At 40.8% G+C, this 19917-nt stretch overlaps 1 protein-coding gene across 1 annotated transcript in view; it reads left to right on the top strand.

Annotated features, from left to right (window-relative positions):
- CHAT (choline O-acetyltransferase) overlaps positions 1-19552 on the top strand; it is a 31560-nt gene extending 12008 nt beyond the window's left edge. Inside the window, exons 7-15 of the mRNA XM_005153632.3 lie at positions 700-877; positions 5126-5295; positions 7330-7430; positions 7627-7755; positions 8911-9033; positions 10497-10638; positions 13761-13823; positions 17437-17574; positions 19283-19552. Coding sequence (XP_005153689.2) covers positions 700-877; positions 5126-5295; positions 7330-7430; positions 7627-7755; positions 8911-9033; positions 10497-10638; positions 13761-13823; positions 17437-17574; positions 19283-19552 — 1314 coding nt within the window. The remainder of the gene's footprint in view (positions 1-699; positions 878-5125; positions 5296-7329; positions 7431-7626; positions 7756-8910; positions 9034-10496; positions 10639-13760; positions 13824-17436; positions 17575-19282) is intronic.
- Positions 19553-19917: the final 365 nt, after the last annotated feature.

A 19917-nucleotide genomic window follows, 5' to 3' on the forward strand; every position in this document is an offset into this window, starting at 1 on the left:
AAAAACAATCTTATTGGAGTGCATTTGCTGGAAATGCTCTTCTCTTGACAGTCAAGCATTGGCACACAACACATGGCATACATGCCACCATCCCATGTAGGGGGGCCTAAGCTATACCTGAAGAAGATAGCACAGGTGCAGGCAGAAGTACTGGAACAGTAGAATGAACCTGCCCCAATCAAAAATGATGTCAAGTAGCAGTGTATATTGGCTAGGCAGAGTACCTTATTGCCCAGCTTGGCATTTTTAGTACTGGAGCCATGGCTACAGTCATCCTTGGAATGAAGGAGTAGATTCCAGTGCCCCCTTTTCCAGGAAGTGCTGTTCCTCACCTCAATGGGAAGCTCTCTAGATTCTCTAGGCTATTTTTAAACAAATAATACCAAGAAAATTACTTAGATCCTTCCTGATTTTAACTCTTCAGCATTTTTTAAGCTTATTCAAATAAGTTACATTTTATTTGAGCTTAATACACAGTGTAAGTCCCTTATAGCAACCAGCATTACAGTGGTGTAAAAACACAGGACAGGTGAGCCCTGGGCCAGTCCCCAGTGTTCATGTACTCTGTTACCTGCAGGCCTGGCTCTCCAGGCAGGACCTGATCATCTCAACACCTACCCAGGCAAAAGCACAATGTTGGACCCGTAAGGGTCCAACCCATCTGTGACTGTTACTCTGACTTCTGTCATTTCTTTGCAGTTTTTTGTTTTGGATGTTGTCATTAATTTCCGTCGTCTCAGTGAGGGAGATCTTTTCACTCAGTTACAAAAGATAGCCAAAATGGCAGAGAACGAAGAGGAAATGCTGCCTCCAATTGGCCTGCTGACAACAGACGGAAGGACAGAGTGGGCAGAGGCCAGGACGATCCTTATGAAAGGTTAGCAGCAGCAATTCCAGCTTTCTCCATCATCTTCCTCCTCTTCCTCCTCACCATCATTGCCTTTCTCTGCTGGGAGTGAACACTACAGCAAATATAGGACTGAATGTGCAACCTCACTGCTGAATTTTTCTAGCAGGAGGAAATTCAATACCTGTAAGTGTTCGGATGTGTGTTGCCAGGGAATCAGCAGAAATGGTCTGACCTTTGGCTGTGTATGTTTAAGTGTTACACCATGTATATAGCTCTCATTCCATTCTTTGTTTTTCATCACATAAATTGCATTACATCAGATTGTGTGATTTGTCTCTTTCTTCACATCCATTTTGTCCCAATAGGAATGATGGATCCTCTTAGCTTTTGGCAACTATTTTTCATCTCATGGACTTTTTTCATCTCATCTAACAAAGGCATCTACAAGCTAACTCCTACTGAATCTAGCTGTATAGTCAATAGAGAAAACCAGAAAGTACTAGGGTTCATTAATACAAACCTTAAGGAAGTGTCAAGAAAAGGTGACACCAGTTACTCTCTGGGGATAGTTCTCTCTTTCAACAACAGGCATCATTCAGTTGTCTTGGATTCTGGACTTGAATGCCTGACTTTGAAACAGATGAAAATTAAGGGATTAGTCACCTGTATCACATCACACCTTATATATTTTACACTGATGCTAAGTGATGTAAATGCCCTCTTTTTGCCATTTTAGATTACTTACATATTCATTTTTCTCTCCGGAAAAAAAACGTTAAGTCATGTCTCTTACTCCTGTTCATCAATGCTATAGAAAATATTGCTGTTTTACCTATGCCCTGGAATATACAGGAGTTGCCAATAGTCTCAAAGTATGTTTACCATCCCAAGGAAGATCTTTCATTTTCTTATTCAAGTTTATCTGTGCTTATAATAACTTTATATAGACAAACACACAAACACACATAGAGTCCTAGCACTGTTACATGGTACCAGTCTAATCTTCAGGATTTCCCCTCCCCTTGTTTTGCTTCTAAAATAGTAAAGATTCCCTATTATAATGAAAAGTGAGAGAAGCCCTGGTCATTTGTGCTCATGCCACACTTTTAAGTAAAACTGAATACCTTGACAACTGCAGTAAAATCATCTTTGTAAACCTGCATCACCCTAAAGAAAAAGGACAGAATAACAAAAACTATCAGAACCATCTCTGTAGTGGTTTTGGAGTGCCTGGTATTTGCCAAAACATTCATTATAATGAGAAAAAAGCCAACTCATTTACGCAGCTGGAAAAAAACCCAGATTCTGAACTAGCAAATATCACAGCACTGTAATAGGAGCCTTTTCTAATCAAAGCAGGAATCCCATCCTAGACCACTCATACTAGCACAGGTCCTCTATACAGTATAATGCATTGCTGTTACACATGGATACAAGATTATTAACAGCCCTCTTTTCTGTGGCAAAATGTTCACAGAACTAACAGAGGAAAAGAAATGCCTCTAGTGAAGAGCATGAGGTGAAGGGGTCACTACAACTGCTCTGCATGGGGCAGGGAAAGTGAAGATGGTTTGGGACAGAGAAGACTTATACGGCACATTGCAGAGGTTATGAAAGAAATACATGCATGGGCCTGCACAGACCTACAAGTAGAGGATAGGTCTTCAAGGTGAAGAAGAAGAAACTGTAAAACCCCAGCCATCACTGGTTTATGAACACACTTAGTATTTTAACTGCGTTCAGGCTGCAGAACTAACTCACTCCCCCAAGTAGAGGAAGTGAATTCTTGTTGCCATAGGGGCTGCTGTCCCATGTGTACCATAACCAAGTTTCACTCACAACTGTCTTCTTATATTTTCCTTCTAAAAACAAAACTCAAAACCTCCAAGTAACTAAAATCTGACCTGCCAATTCAATGCAATTATGTGCTTTAGAAAGGCAGAAGGACAAGAAACATCTTGCACAGCTTTGGGTTTATTCTCATGCTTTTCCTGTTTCAGCTCTTTCTGGAAATACTTGTTTTCCATCCCAAGTCATGGTTCATGAGTTCTTGCACAGTTCATTGCCTGCTTTACATGATGATTTTTACAGTGTCTGATCAGCTTTCTGGACCTATCTGTTTCTCTCTGTAAGGGCATCTTTTGCCTACTTCTCTGTTTCTAGAAGAGCTTCATTTTCTTCACTCTAATACCTGAAGCCATATGTCAGAATAAGGGCTTCGTATCTGTCAAAAACATGTGGGCAACAGCCACAATAAAATACATATAAACATATCTGACAACAAAAAGCAGAATGCTGAGCAAGCTGTGAGCAGTTTGTAAATCATTACCCAAGCAGTTTTTCCTTGAAGGTACCTGTCCACAAATACTAGCAGCTGATGTATACGGGGCAATTCCCATTCACAGGGATGTTTTCAGTCTTTGTACCCAGATCATCAATGGAATAAATACACAATTACAGTCAGCCCTGTAAGTGTCAGATACCAGAAGAGCTTTACAGCCAAGAGAACAGGAACAAGTTTTCTTCCTTATAAAGTTTCTAAATGCTTTTGAAGACAATTCATAGGGACATTAGTGCGACACAGATCACTGGCACAAAGCTCAGTCATCTACATTTCCCATCAATTTCAATCTCCTGGCCCAAGTTTTTGTAGGGATTGATAGCAACACCAGAACTCTGCTTCTGTGGCAAGGGAAGACAACACACTGTGCTCTGCCAGGTGCCCCCACAGTGTGCAAGAAGTCAGGCTGACACCAGACAGCAATACACAGAGCTTCACCGTAACCTGAAAGAGGCCACAGCTCCCCCTCTTCTTGTATATCTATGTTGTTTTACTACACTGCATCTACAGAATGAACCTAGGTGATAACAAGCATCTGGGGTTCTTTCTCTAGCTCCTCACTAACCTATGTTACTTGTTTTGGGAAGGTACATCTTTCCTTACTTTGAAAAATGCTGTTCTTTCAGAGGGTCAAGTTACTTCTTATATTTACAGACATTAAAAACCATTTTTAAGAGGCTCCATATTTTAAATGCAAATCAGAATTGCTCCTTTTTAAATATTTTTTCCATCTTTTCAGCTAAAATCATCTCCGGAATTGAGCACAAATTTATTGAGCTTAGCACAGACTTTCAAGAAGGTTTGATCAATCTGAATTCATACCTTTAGTTAAGAATGTTCTTAAGCAAAAACATCTAACAAAACCAGCAAATGAAAGCGGATCTGTTAAGAATGGAAGGAATTTTAAGTTGTTGGAAAGACCTTTCTCCTTTGATCTTATTAACAACCATTTAACAGCAAGTAATGATGTTATATGCTTTTGAATAAACCAAATTCTTGTTATATGTTCCACACCTTTATCCTTTCAATTAGGAACTGTAGTAAGTGCTCATGGCTAAATACTTCCTATGCCTCAAACCACCCCCCAGAAGTAAGCACACCTTTATTTTCATGACATTTTTGAGTTAAACAAACTGAGAATAAAACCCCCTCATAAATATACCATAAATAAGGAGGAAAGCACTGAACACAATGCAAAAATAGCCCTCATAGTTCACCTGTAGAAGCAGGATTGACAGGATAGGGAAAAGGAGAGACAGAAAAAGCACATTTTATTCAGAAGTGTACTAGTGATAGGAGGGAAGAGGAATGTGGCATGGTTTTGGCAATATCACGCTCAGAATCTAGACATCACAACCTCATCTACAGATGTTTCCTTGTGTGATGTAGGCAATATGCACAGTCCAGGGCTTATTTCTCTAAAGTACAAGAAATTACATAGGATAGGAGAGAGAAATTTCATATAAGAACAAAAAAACAACATGGGCCCTAGTGTTCTGTGTCCAGAAAAGGATTTTAGTAAAAGAACAGCACAAAAACAGTATGGGCCCAGCTGTTCCAGAACAGAATACTGCAGCAATAGCATGAGCATTGAAATTCTCTATTTTCCACCTGTCCTTGCTGTTATACATAAGTAAGCATTGCTGGTGTTAAGACTAAAACAGATCTATCTTGTAATACAATTACTTCAGGAAAGGAAAGGCAGAAAAAGAATGTGACTATTATTGAATCATATGAAAGATACACCGCGATACTGCAAGTTAACACATGAATGAATGCCTCAATGTCACATTTCCTTGCATTGATATGTTCTGCTGTTGAGAGAACTCTTTGCAGAGTCAGGGTCAGATCTTCAATGCTCTCCAAGGCAGCAGGGTTCCCAGCCAGCCCTGCACTGCAAGTAAGATGTGAACATTTCACTTCTTTATCCCCAGACTCTACTAACCGCGACTCTCTTGACATGATTGAACGGTGCATATGCCTCGTGTGCCTGGACAGCCCAAGCGGGGTGGAACTCAGTGATACCAACATGGCATTGCAACTGCTACATGGGGGAGGCTACCACAAAAACGGGGCCAATCGTTGGTATGACAAACCCATGCAGGTAAAAACCTCACAGTACTATGACATTACTTGCATGTAATGCCACCAGATGCCCCCATGGTAGGGACCACTTGATTCTAAATGGGAGAAGAAAAAGGTGGTGTCAGCATCTGGCAAGGCAGGGCTGGTGTGAGCAGCACTGTTCCTTGTCCAGAAGCAGACCTACTGCCTTGCTGTAGTAGCGGGAGTGCCTCCTTCAACACAGGTATGCTTTCACCTTACCTGAAATTGCCCTTTGCACTAGAGGAGGTAGACAGAGACAGAGGCATACAGGAAGACATCTAAAACAAACCCCAAACCAGTGTGCATACAGTTACACCAAATCAAATCAAATACAAATTCTGTACTAGCATCCCAGAACAAAAAAGTATAATAGCTTTCTGTGTTTTCTCACACATTTTCCTGACAACCTAGAAATACTAGTGCTTATAATTTAGCATGTGTTTAAGCTACCATTAAGTTCTCACTTAACAGAGTGTTTACTCATTTAGTGACATCCTTGTTGAGACTGTACTGGAAGTATCGATTTCTCCAGCACTTCTGCCTTCTTTCCTAATCAGATTTTAATTGTCATAGTTGAAAGGGTCACACTGTTATGTTCGCATTTTGCAATAGATCCATGGTGAAGCAATGTATTAATCTCCAACTGTCAACAATGCTGACACCTCATGAAAAACTGAATACTGATACATGGCTCATGGCAAAAGCAATAATCATTGTACATCTAAGAACAGCAACACAAAAAGAGAAACCACTAATTTCACCTGCACAGGCTTCTCCCAGTGCAAATACATTCCAGTAGTCATTCCTGATTTATGCCATTGCAAATGATGTTATCAGCAGACTGTTTATTACTAGATGTGTTTTTAAAGAACAAACCATTTGCCTTTAGTTAGAACCCTGTTATGTGCAGGTCCACAGGTTGAGATGTTTCAAGTAGCTGAGAATAAACAAGATACTATTTTTCTTTATGATCAGAAGGTAGCAGAAAGCACATACATTTGCCTAGTATACAAGAGAGCTTCATACATCCAGATGTGTTCAGGCCAGAAGTAGCTCAAAGACAAAAAGAAATTCTTTGGGGAAAAAGATCCCATTTTCCTTCATGCAAACACTGATGATGCAGGAAGCCATTCTCGCAGGACTCTCCATACTCTTCTACAACTTTGCAGTAAGGCATCAAAAAACACCCAGGTAAACTTGCTGCATCACACACCCACTTTGTGAAAGCCTCATGGGAACCAGGGGGGTAGGATGTGTATGTGTGACCCAAATACACGGAATGAGCTGAGCAGAAGTCCAACCAAAGGCATTCAAAAGAAGCAGGGGGAAAGTCCAGGGAAAGGACAGCAAACAAGTGAGACAAGTTTGAGTTTTGTCCTAGACATCTGCTTTTGTTTGAGATGCACAAGTAACCAACCGCATGGGGGTATCGCAGAACTATAGTGCAGCATGTTAAGTGTCACCAGTCACCATGTGTATGCAATGAAATCAGGAATGAAGGCAAGTAAGAGGGAAATGAAGAAAACACCACACAAAAAATGAAAGAGGGAGCAAGGCAATGAAACAAACTATGAGAAAGCTATCAAATAAGGACGAGTTTGCTCATTTGATATGATATTTGTAATAAGATGTGGTCCTATGGGACTTCCCAGACACAGAAGTGCCCCCAGATGTGGAAAGAGAACCCCAGCCTTTCTATTGTTGGGCTTTTTCTACCACAAAGCAGATGCTAAATCTGATTTTGGGACTCCAGTGGGAACTGCTAAAATTTGCACTCTCACAGGTCTCAGTCTGAAATAGCAGCATGAAAGGTATCCAATGCAGCACCATTCACAGGACAAGAAAGTCTCCTGCAGTAAGTCTGTAAGTCACCCATTGATCTGTAAGTCAAGGAAGTTCTTGATAAGCAATAAGAAGCAATAAGAAAACCACAGGAGAACAACATATATTTTTCTGGTTGCCATCATGGATAACTTACCCAGAACATGATTTATTCCCTATATATCTTGCACTTGTTCTTTTCCTTGCTTAGTTTGTGGTAGGAAGAGATGGCGTCTGCGGTACCGTGTGTGAACATTCCCCTTTCGATGGCATCGTACTGGTGCAGTGCACTGAACACTTGCTCAAGCACATGTGAGTCCCCATTCAGTACAGCTATTGTACCCACTCTGGGAAGCCTCTGCCAATGGCAAATTCCCCTTGATGTACAGGGCCATTAAGACCCATACAACTGCTGGAAACCAGTCATTTGCCTGCAAAAAAAAACAGTGTTTTACAAAGACATTATTATTGCTGTGACCTTAATGACTTTTCTCTCACATTTTAACAGGAAAGAAAGTTCCAAGAAACTGGTCCGAGCTGATTCAGTGACGGAGCTTCCTGCTCCACGGAGACTGAGATGGAAATGCTCCCCTGAAATTCAGACACATTTGGCATCAGCAGCAGAAAAGCTCCAAAGGTAGAACAGATGCCTCATTTTTGTCAGCAATGATTGCAGTCTGGGAATTGCCCAGCATATTGGTGTGCTGGCATGGGTTTCCTCCTAGAGAGCTCTCCCTGCCCTCCCACTCCTCCCCATCTTCCCGAGCTGGACATACCTAGCACCTCTTTGCAGTATGGCAACCTAAATGGCTGGAGCTACTTCACTGTAGTCAGGAATTGCTTTACATTGTTTTCTGTCCATTTAAATATTATGAAAGTGAAAGCCCACTGTAAAAACACTTGAGCCCTGTTTGCACAGGATGCAAACAGTGCAGTCCCTCTGGCTTTGAGGATGCATTCTATGGGTTTCACCTGACTAAAGCCAAAGCCAGGGCAATGGGGATATGTATATGGGACAGCAGAAAACAAGAGGTTTGAATACACAGTTTGAATTCAGGAGTATAATTTGTTTGCATCCATGTTACTGCTACAAAGGTTAGTTCTTTTGACTGTGTTTGCAGACTGCAAAATATTTGCATGGTATTTGGGAGGGGTGGATGGCAATAAGGTTATTTTCCTTCCCCTCAAATTATTTCATCTCAACACTGAGGCCTGTGCTCTCCCTGCAGAGAATTAACACATTGTCTGCATGGTCGGCTGTAAGTATGTTCAGTGTGACCGCATTAGATGAGACCTCAAAGTGCTTAGAAGAGTATGAAGACTTTCAGGATGCAGAGTAACTCCTTTTTGCTTTTGAATAAAGGTAGCAGTCCTCTACATTGCAACTCACAAGGAGCTTACAGCCTTCATCAGGTTTTAAGTACACCCATTTCCCACACTAGTAAAGCTCATAAACTTGTTGAGAACAAAGGAGGCCCTCGCTTAAGCTTCAGGAGCAGAAACAACAGGTTTTAAACAAAAAAGGTGTTTTACTCACATACTCAAATGAACAGAATGTGACCCAAGTGCCACAGTTCATGTTAAGGCTGCAAATAACAAGCCCAGGCTAGAGCCTGTATGAGTAAAAGTTACCAATCAGGAGCAAGTTACCAAAGACAGGGGCTGTCTGCAGACCTAGAACCATCTCCAAGTGGGCACAGGCAGGAAATGATCCCTGGGTTTTACTTGCAAATGGAAACAGAACAACACATTCTTGCAGCTCCCACAGTAACTGCCTCTGCTTGTTTTGCAGGATAGTGAATAACCTTGACTTCATTGCCTACAAGTTTGAAAACTATGGAAAGGAATTTATTAAGAAGCAGAAGATTAGCCCAGATGCCTACATTCAAGTAGCCCTTCAGCTGGCATTTTACAGGTAAGGTTAATACAACTCTTAGGAACAAGGCAACACAAGAGGAGATTCACAGTTTGTGGGTTGTCTTTTTCCTCAGCACCCAAACAATTGCTTCCTGCATGGCAATAAGTGACCTTGCTTGTGGACTGTAGGTCAGGCAAGAAAGGAATTGCTCTGAAACAGAACACTCCTTTCTTTCACTCCTTTCCCTCTCCTTGCTCTACCTTCCCATCCCTGCGTCCTGCACATGCCATTCCCAGACAGCATAGAGAAGAGAGTGAGAGGATGTGGCAGGGAGTAGCTGCCAACCCTGCTACCCACAGCAGGAGAAGTAGCCAGGGAGTCCAAGTCCTTGGAGCAGAAACACACTTTTACCACTTTCTCCCACATAGCTTGGGAGGAAGTGTGACAGTAACCCATAGCTCACCTCATATACATCCCTTGCACCGCAGGGCAAAAACCATTCACAGGGAAAATCCTACAGCAGCATAGGTCAGAGTTCCTACACAGGATGGTAACTAATGCTTCTTTCTTCACAGGCATACCAACATTTTGTAACGTCCTCTAATTTCCAAGGTATTATCAAAGTTAAATGCTCCTTTCTATGTAGTCAGAACAGCTAACGCTCCAGGCTGAAGATCAGTTGCATGGTTTCCTGCAGAACAGGCTATTACATGAATAATTCTTTATCAAGTCAAAGTAAATCCTGAATTGGTCTTTACCTATTCAAAATCAGAAATGTCTAACACATTTTGCATGTTCCACTGACATCTGTTAGACATCTGTTTGGTGTATTCCATTAACCAAACCCCAGCAATGACCTGGTCCAAGGTTTTCATCTGACCCCAGCCAGGATACAAATCCCGTGTATGCAACAAAAGCCTTAGGGTAAAAACCTAGGTTATGAGACCTTTGCTTCAACTGGAAGACACAGTAGATGTTCCAAAGTGAGGAATAGTAACTACATATCTGGACCCAAATTAAACAATAGTCTTCACTCTCTGTTCTATTTGCTATGCAGGTTTTCATTCCAGCTCACAGTCTCAAATAACACCCTTTTAGTTTTCTATTTTTCATTCACACACTGAGTACATTTTTTCCTAGTTTTAAATAAAACATATTTCAAGCCCATAAGTAAATGATTAATTACACTATTATTTTATGATGCAGTACAAATAAAACATTCCTTGAGATCTTTCAATAAATTTTAGCTTTACTAGCCTTGTTTTCACACAGCAGGTCATTTTTTACTGGCAATGCATAACTAGAATGCATACAGCTGTATGCAGCTCCTTGTATTAGAAAGGAGTGAGCATCCATCTTTTTTAAGTTTCTTATAGAATTCTATCAACATTAAGATGAATACTATGCAAAGAACAAAACTGCGGCTTGGTACAATAAAACGTGCTCAGGCTGTATTTCTTGTAGGCTTTATGACTCCTTGAAAACCATTACTCTTTGTTTTTCTTACTTCATTCTCTCAGATGCCACAGGAGACTTGTCCCCACCTATGAAAGTGCTTCCATACGCAGATTTGACGAGGGCAGAGTCGACAATATTAGGTCTGCTACCTCAGAAGCATTTGCTTTTGTAAAAGCAATGACTGATGAGAAGACGGCTCTGTCGGTATGTTGGTCTGGCTCCCTCTGCCTCCTTTGGCGAAACACTAAGAAAACAATGCATTCATGATCCCCATTCTCCCACTTTGCAACTGTTAACTGGGAACATAAAGGCAAAGGGCAGGGCAGCAAGTCTGACACGATTTGAGGTTTTGTGCAGACCAGCCACTAAGCTAAATATATATATTTCCTTGTTTTTATTTAAGCATCCAAAAGACTCAGAGGTGCCAAACATGACATTATAAGAAAAAGAAACAAATATCTGATTTCATATTTAGTACTGTCTTCTGAATGATCCATCATCAGATCCAAATTCAGCTCCCTGGAGAGGCCTAGGCTGAGCATGATCAATTCAGGATCATTATACTGCCACACCAGGGGAATTGCCTGGCAGGTCCCCTGCAGTAGATTGCTCTGCTGCAGATTGCAATGTGTGAAGTGATATAAATCACGTGCTTTGATTTCTGGATTAGTTGTACATGTTCTGTCTGATCTTTCTGGCTGATATTTTTGGGTTTAAAGGCGTGTTTTTACCAAATAGTTTTATAGGATCCTCAAGGGGGCTGACCCTTCACGATGAGAAAAAGCCACCAAGCTAATGAAAAACTCTCCAGACATCATCCTACAATAAGAAAAACCAAGCTGCTTTTCTTTGAGGCACCACCATCTGTTTGCCAGAAGCATGAGAACTGTATTTAGTAGATGGGGAAGCAAGAGGTACAGCTGAGACTATAGCTGCACAAACAGCTTTGTGCACTGTCCCGCCTGCCATCCCCAGAGAGCCTCCTCCAGCATCTCTCTACGTGCTGCTTCCACCCACTGCACTTCGCTGCTGTACAGGGAATTTCCAGGTGGCTCTTTAGATGCAAAACACTGCCGCAATGTGGATTATATTGCACAGTAAGCCCACTCCAGAGGCAACAGCCCACATGGCTGTTCTTTACAATGTGGCATAGCACTGCTCAAAGTATTGCTGGGCAATGAGTGGATTAAGTGCAAATTAATGAAATACTGTAAATCAAGCTCTAATGTCCCAGAGGGTGAGGAGAATTTGCCCAGAGAAGTGCTCTGTTCCTTCACTGCTTTTTCAGTCTCCTTAAGGTTACTATGCCCAGAGTTTAGCTCATGATTAAACAAGACTCAAGTAAGTTCCATGTTAAAATGATGACTCACAGGAAACATGAAGTGATAATTCCACACGCTGAGTGGGTAATTCAAGGCAGATTATGACCATACTATTACACATAATAGTGACTACCATACAGCAGAGAAGAAACTGTTGCCATCAGTGTCCTGTCTGACAACATGATTTGTAATCAAACTTCCTTAGAAGCTGTTGTCATCTTTGCACACTTGGGTGCTCAGCATACCCACAACCCCAATGCACATTGCTGCAGGCTGACTGTACTTCTAGGAGGAGCCAGACTGCTTCTAATGTGTTGTTTTGGCAGATCCTTGTTCCCTCTAACAACCTCTTCCCATTTTCCTTAGTCCAATACTTTCAGACTTCTGCAGCACTACCAAAGCTTCTCTGTTTTACCATGCAAATTTGAGGTTATGCCAATGCTTCACAGCATTCTAAACTGCACAGCTTCACACAAGCAAGCAGAAGAATTCCATGTATGTCTAGAGTGAGCTCAGTCTCAGCCCCAAAATCTTTACATTGAAATACTTGGCAGTACTGAATAGGGAGAATAATGGTTTCATTCCCTCTGCTCTAAAAAACCTGCAAACATAATGCAAACCAATCCACTGTCACCTTTCCTAGCTTGTTGCCCACTGAGAGATGCAAAAGACATTTAAACTGATCTGTGATCATTCCTTCTAACAAACTTTTAGAAACCTTTGTTTTGATGTGAATGTCTTTGTCATTCAGCTCAAACCATATATATTATTATCACAGAATCATTAGAAATGAAATTCACTTAACACAACCCTATTCCAAGTCTTATTCTTTAGGCCTACCTATTGTGTCTGGATATGAAGTGGTTAAATCTGTTTTTTGCATAAACAGATACATCACTTGGTTTCAGTAGCCTTGAACTCCCAAAATACTGTTTGTTAGTAGCCATTAATCCAAATCAAATTAAAAACAAATTTCTATCTGATGCTAATAAAAATGATCTTCAAACAATAACTAGAACAGTCAAAGACTGATCAAATCGGACTGATTCTCTAGCAGGAGAAATAACTCATGTATTTGACACTTGCTGTAAAGGAAGCAGCAACTGACACTGCAGAGAGTAGAGATTGCTTCAATAGCTGTAAATTAATCAGATTTAAAGACTGCATTTGGTAATTCAATCTGTATAAGGCAACTAAGGCCTAGCTCTATCCCTATGAAAAAATATCAGACTCTGTACTTTGAAGGCCCCTGGTGGTGGCCTTGAATTGCTTTTAAAATGAGTTCTTTGTTCAAAAGACCATTCATCGTCCATAGGAGCTGAAGGTTCCCTGTTTATCTGGAGGCCCAGTCATTTCTGCCTGTTTCAGGGTCATCCAAAGTTGCAGTGTCGGACTTGATGTACTGCAGGGCAGCACTTCTTAGGATCGTTCCCTTAATATAAAAGGCTGCCATTTGACAGGAGTCAAAATTTACTGGCTTGTTATCTGAAATGGGAGGCATCTGTGGAGGGTAGAGCAGCCTTGGAAGATTCTAGATGCCCTTTCACACAGGGGAGTAATTTTTGACTGGCTAGTAAAATATCAGTAATGGTTTTCATTAATATGGCTGTCATTGTCTAGATAAACCATTCTGGAGGAGATAGACTGCCTGGGTGTTTTGAAAACACTGAATTACACTCGGCTATAGTTGTCCCTACTTCAGAGTGATTCAATTAGTAATAACCTACACCCCAAAAATCCATGGAAGAAATACACAAGAGGAACTGCAGGTCCTTCCCTGACTTCAGATCACCACCATCAAATCTGTTCAACCCCTGCACAACCAGGCACTGTTGCTGATCAGGATATTGAATCCCTATGGCTTTTTTATAGAGTACTTACACCTGAGCCAGGAGCAAGGGACATTTGAGAGCACCTGCTGGTGTGTGGCTCATAAACTGACATAAGATGCTATTTCATTGAGAGTTCATTCAATAATAAGGTATATTCTCATTCCCCCAACAGGATTCTGAGAAGATGCAGAGATTTAAGGATGCAATTGCAGCTCAGACTAATTACACTATTCTGGTAAGTAAAACACTGCTCTGTCTGAATGAGGACTGCCTAGTTTTTCTCAAGTACAAAGATACAGTCATTAACTATTTAAGCAAGAGAAAATGTGGACATCTCTATATAGGGAAGTACCTGCTGTGTCACACTTAGGAACATTACTCATGACCTGAATAGCATTCAAATAGCCATATTCACCTAACCTCACCTTAAAAAGTACTTCCTGGAAAGCAAGATAACGAAGTTCTGCATTAGACATCAGTGGCAAGACCATCACTCTTGGGTACATGGGAAATAGGCATCTGTGACACATTCATGATTTGTATCTGTGTCACAGTTAGGAATCCCAGACACAAAGCCTGGTGCTCTACAAACTAAAGGAACTTCTTTATAACTATGGAAAGGTTTGCAAGGGAGTACAGTACCCAGGTGAAATGAGACTTTGTTCTGTGCTCTGTGATCAACATGAAATGTTAGGCATGAAGATAACCAAGAAAATTAGCCACAGGGTATTCTAATGGGGTAAGGCAAGTATACTCTTTGGATAAGAAGCAAGCAAGGCTTAAAAGCAGCCCACTTAACTGCTGTGTAACATGCATGAGAAATAAAACTCCAACAGCAAAATCCAGATCCCCAAAAATTAAAGGTATTTAGCCCCATAAGCTATAATGTTACAGATAAGCTCAAGAGACCTGTAACACATCAGGAACTTTTGGGGGTTTTTCACCCTAAAACTATTTATTAATTTTCTAATGTTTTTCTTCCCTAGAGGAGAGAAGTCCCTATCTGGGACCTGATCCTCAGATGGACTAGTATTGTGGAAAGTGTATTCTGATATTCCAAAGTGATATTTCTAACAGAGGTCATTAACAATGTGGGAATGATTATAGTGAGTTCTCTTTTAAGGACCTGAATGTAGTGTCTAATAAAAGGGAGAGATGACCTCCAGTGAAGAAATCAGCTTAGTATCAAACACAACCCACTTTCTCTTGATTAAAAATGAGACCATTCAGCTTTGGTGATGCTCAGCATCCCACTGTGCCAAGACAAAGCACAGATTTCCTCCACAAACGCCTTCGCCAAACCACTTATGAAATTAGTAAATGTTAATAACCAGTTATGTTAAGCGAGTTTGCTACCTACGGTTTTCCCTCAGACCATTGCCTAAACAAACCCACATTGCTGATTACTGTTTGAATATTCATAATATTCAAGAAGTCATTGACTTCCAGAGGTGGTTTCAAAGGGGTACTCAGAGCATGGGGAGGTGAAGTGTTGCTTTCAGACACCATTTATTCCTGAGCCTGTGAAACAAAAGAAGCAGGGAGGGCAGGGGAGAAAACAAACCAGTTTTGTGTTTCAAGCCTTGTGCTGGGAACCCACCTCTTAGGAACTGAGACTCCACATCATCCATAAAGCAGAGGCAAGTCTGACTTCAGGGCAACTATCTTACCCCAAGTATCTGACACAACATATGTACAATGACACATATATATGTGTGTATGTGTACATATATACATATGACACAACATATATATGACACAACATAGTCATACGTCTACTAGGGCACAACCAATGAATTTTCTGCACAAAATCCTTTTCCAAGTGAAAAAAATCCATCTAATCCCCTCTCCAGGTTATTTCAGTTCCAGAAACTGTTATAAAACCCAGCCTCCAGTGCAGCCCATGGGCAGGGTATTAGAATAGCCACTGGAAAATTAATTTATCTTTAAATTTAAAAAGCCCTCCAGGTATTTCTATTCACCAAGCTCCCCCTTTTTTCTCAAAACAGTATAATGCAATTGTTGTGCCTTGAAACTATAGACAAGACTTCCATGGTCTGACTAAATCGTGTGTAAAAGACTGAAATGTAATAGATCCAAAGGAAAACAAAAAGAATCTACTTTGTAAAACAAAAAGCAATGTAATGATTTTATTTCCCCTCGTTAGGGCTTACTAGTAGCATTGCTATCTTAAATGTGGAGCTCTCAAATTCAATTTAGCACCCTTTTTTCCTAAGCGTTGACTCACAGTTTATTTTGTTAGCCTGTCTCGGGCTCTCTTCAGACATGACAGTGATCTATGTTGCAAAAATGTCATTGCTAACAGCCTTATAAATCTTGTGTGATGGCAAAATATTTCCTTTGATTATCAAGTCAGTTTTCTTCTATGGGAAAAACAACATAAACACTGCCCTGATGTCCAGGGCTTTTTTGCAAGCGTCCTTGCTTCATATGGGCTGATGAACAAATAGCCCATTTACCAGTGGGTGCCTACCCCTCTAATAAGCCAAACAAGATAATGCAATTCCAGCCCCCTGCAACAAGCACTTATTAGTGGTTAGAATGATTCTCCTCTTAAGGGAAGAAGCAAACTTGCTCATTTCTTTTCTTTTTTGATCCTCTCCTTAAGAGGAAAACCAAGCCTATGCTCTTTTTCTAATCCTGCCTTCTCTCAGGTTGCTTATTTCCCTTTGTTACGAGGGGCCTGTGCCACAAAGATACCAGTTCTGCTCTCAGTGTAGCACAACATCCCTTGTTCAACATTCCCTTCCTACATGACTTCAGCCTGTTACCAGGCTCAATCCTCATAATCCATGCTCTCACCAGCATAGAATAAACCCAGACTCAATGACTTTAAATGCGTGTTCTAATCTCAGGTGATTCCTGACCAATTGGAACAAATTCTGATCTGGTTTCCTAAAGAAAGAAAACTCTGTAACTATCATGCCTGCCCATCTCCCACTATTGAATTTTGATCCCATTAGCCATCTTCAGTGACATTTACTGGCAGGGAAAGATCTTAAGCTCAAAAATTCCTCAAGTCTACAGCATTAGGTGGGTGGATAGAGCAGAGAGACCCAAGCACAGCAGGCTCATGGCAGAAAGACTGGGCTACAGTAGTCCTTAGGAGCTGGCTAACTGGCTACCAGTGTTCCCTTGCTGCTAACGTTCAGCCACTGCACATGCTGCCAGCCACCTCACCCGTAGCCATGAAGCAGGAGATGAAATCTGGGACATTCTGGAGTAGGGCTTGGGGCCATGCATGTCTGGTTTGGTGCTGGGGATGATGGTGAGCAGACACATGGGCAAGCATCGGATGGCACATAGAATCCTGATAAATGTGTTCCATACATCTACCAGATCTTTAGTTCCAAGTTCTATGGAATGACACCTGGCTTTACCTGCCAGAGTGAAATGCAGGCAGCAAAGCAATAAAAGAGTCATTTTTTTTTCTAATTTGGAAGTGTTTTAGAGCTTATCTTGAAATATAATCCAAGCAATGCACAGGAAATTCAAAACACATCTGGTGTCCCATACGCTCCCCTCAACAGCTTTGGAAGCCCAGCCCATGATATTCAACTCTGACTGATGATGAAAGCCCAGGACACCAGATGACATCAGCACATAATACAACTCAAGACCATCTCCTTCTTAATTGTTAACATCTTCAGTATTTATAGATACTGATCACCAGCAAAGTACATACCTCAGTACATACATCTGAACATCACAGGCATTACATCACTCAAACCACATTCATTCACTCTGACCAGAAAACAAGGCAGTAACAACCAAGAAAATATCTCCACTCTCAGTTAAATGCTGGTGTTTGATCGTGTTGTACACAGGCTATTACTGGAATGGCAATAGACAATCATCTGCTGGGGCTCAGAGAGGTGGCACGGGAGCACTTGAAGGAGCTGCCAGAGATATTTACAGATGAGACGTATTTGACAAGCAATCGATTCATCCTCTCAACCAGCCAGGTGAGTTTCTCCTGTTCACTGGTCTTGCTAAGTGAAGGTTAATTTATTTGTGTTCTGACAGACCATGTAGTTCACAGTGAGCACAAAGTAAAACCCAACCAACCAACAAACCTAGTGCCACCAGGAACCATCAAGAAGATTTTTAAGCCAGTTTTGGTTAATTCCACGCAATCTGGCCAGTAAATATTGACTAAAGTTATCGCTTCCTTTGTGACATCCCAAAGCCCTTCCCAGAGATCCTGAAAATGCACACAAACTCAGTAAAGTTTGCATGAGGGGTCACTGTTTCCTCACCTTCCAAACTACTGTTCCCGTTCCCTTTCTTCTCTCCCTTCCCCAGAGGTGACAGCTCTATCCAGAATTCAGTGCTCCATGAACAGTACAGCCACACACCAGACAGGCTGCCACTCTGAGAAACATAAGCCAACAGCCATGAGAAAACTTTATTGTTAAAAGTAGCTGTGTTTGAAAGCTTTGTGAGCCTTCAGTTATTCAGTGTAAGACTGCAACACACAGAGGTGTGCATCTTGGATTTACAGGCATTTTAGACGTGTGGATTTACAGTCATTTGCATCTATACTAAGATACGTTGACTCTAAGAGTCAACGTTTATATATTTAATGTTCTGAATAATGAAACATCCTTACAGCATACAGCCTAAGAATTAAATGCTAAGAATTAAATATTTCATTGCACATAGTAGTAGAAGTCCTAATGAAAGAAGAAATCTACGTAGGAATTAATTTACTGAAACACTAACCCAACTGCACAGATTAGGACTATTCAACAAAAGAGACTTATAATATCTTGCTACAGCATAAAGCCTTAATAAGTAATTTGATCTTGCCATAATGTTTGTAGGCTTTCAGACGTGAGTGAATATAACCAACATACTATTACATAAATTCTCCAAGAAACTATCCATGAGCAAAGAGTGCTTCTGAATAGCTTTATGGCCTTGGGCTGTTGCACAGCAAATTTATCTGACAATTCTATGGCTCTATTAGCAGGACTAATGGCTTGTTCTACACCATTAAAAAGCCAAATGTTATTTGTGAAGGCCCATGTACACCAAGACTGAAACATAGAGATTCCTGACACATCTTTCATTTTCTGCAGGAGAAAGTGTTTCACTCCTGAATTATACCATGATTAAACTGAGATGTAATAGAACCATAATACCAAGATGCATTAAAGCATGTTTTTATACCGCACCAAAACTATAAATGATCATTAAAAATGGACAATATTAATTTCTATTATTACAGTCTTCACTGTATAGTATAAGTATAACATAACCATAAGATAACCTTAAGAAATTAAAAACCTCAGAGAAGTTTTATGTATCATGATTTTGTATATCAGAATTTCATACAGCCTTAAAAATTCCTTATCAGTAGAAAAGCTTATAGCTGTTACAGATCTGTATAAAGTGAGCAAAGAAACCCACTATATTAACTTTAAATGATACCAAATTTCAAACTGTGGCAAACAAACAGAGCAACCAAATTCTATAGTGAGATCGGCCTTTACCTTCCAAGTGTCAGTTTCTAGTGTGGACTTCTGAAGGATGGGATATTCCACAGGGGGAACTCACCACATTTGTAGGACCTATAGCATTTGTTTATCTTTGTCCTCATTGCTAACCAGATGATTTCAGTTGCCCTGATTAATCAGAGACCACTCCTTACCTTTTCCCTGCAACCAGGTCCCAACTACTATGGAAATGTTCTGCTGCTATGGGCCTGTGGTGCCCAATGGTTATGGGGCATGTTATAACCCTCAGCCAGAGCATATATTATTCTGCATCTCAAGCTTTAAAGACTGTAAAGAAACCTCCTCAGACATGTTCGCAAAAGCTGTGGAAGAAAGTCTCCTAGAAGTGAGAGATCTGTGCAACAAATGCAGTTCTGCTGTGGCAAAGCCACTTGCTAAAGAAGAAGCAGCCACACAACTGCAGAGTGACCGCAAGCTCTAAAAGGCTGTGGGAAATACTCTTCTGAACCCACCTTATGAAGAAGCAATGATAGTCGTTCAAAGGCAAGATAGTACTAGTAATACATTAGTGTAGAACCAAAATGTCATTTGTTTTACATTGCTGCCAACATTTAAAACACTGTGTGTACTAAATCTAATATTTCTTGCTTGAAATCTCATCAGCCAAAAAGGTTTGGTCTCACCAGTTGAAACGAAGGAGGATGTAATACAAGTATGTGTTGTACTACCACTTCCAACCATCATTAACTTCTGCCACTTTATCACCTAAAGAATTGAGTAAGTTTCCGTATGACATAAATTAAACACTAAGGCACACCAATGAATATTCCCTGCAAGTAGTTCTAA

The sequence above is a fragment of the Melopsittacus undulatus genome, chromosome 4 (genome assembly GCF_012275295.1).
Source record: "Melopsittacus undulatus isolate bMelUnd1 chromosome 4, bMelUnd1.mat.Z, whole genome shotgun sequence".
NCBI lineage: Eukaryota > Metazoa > Chordata > Aves > Psittaciformes > Psittaculidae > Melopsittacus > Melopsittacus undulatus.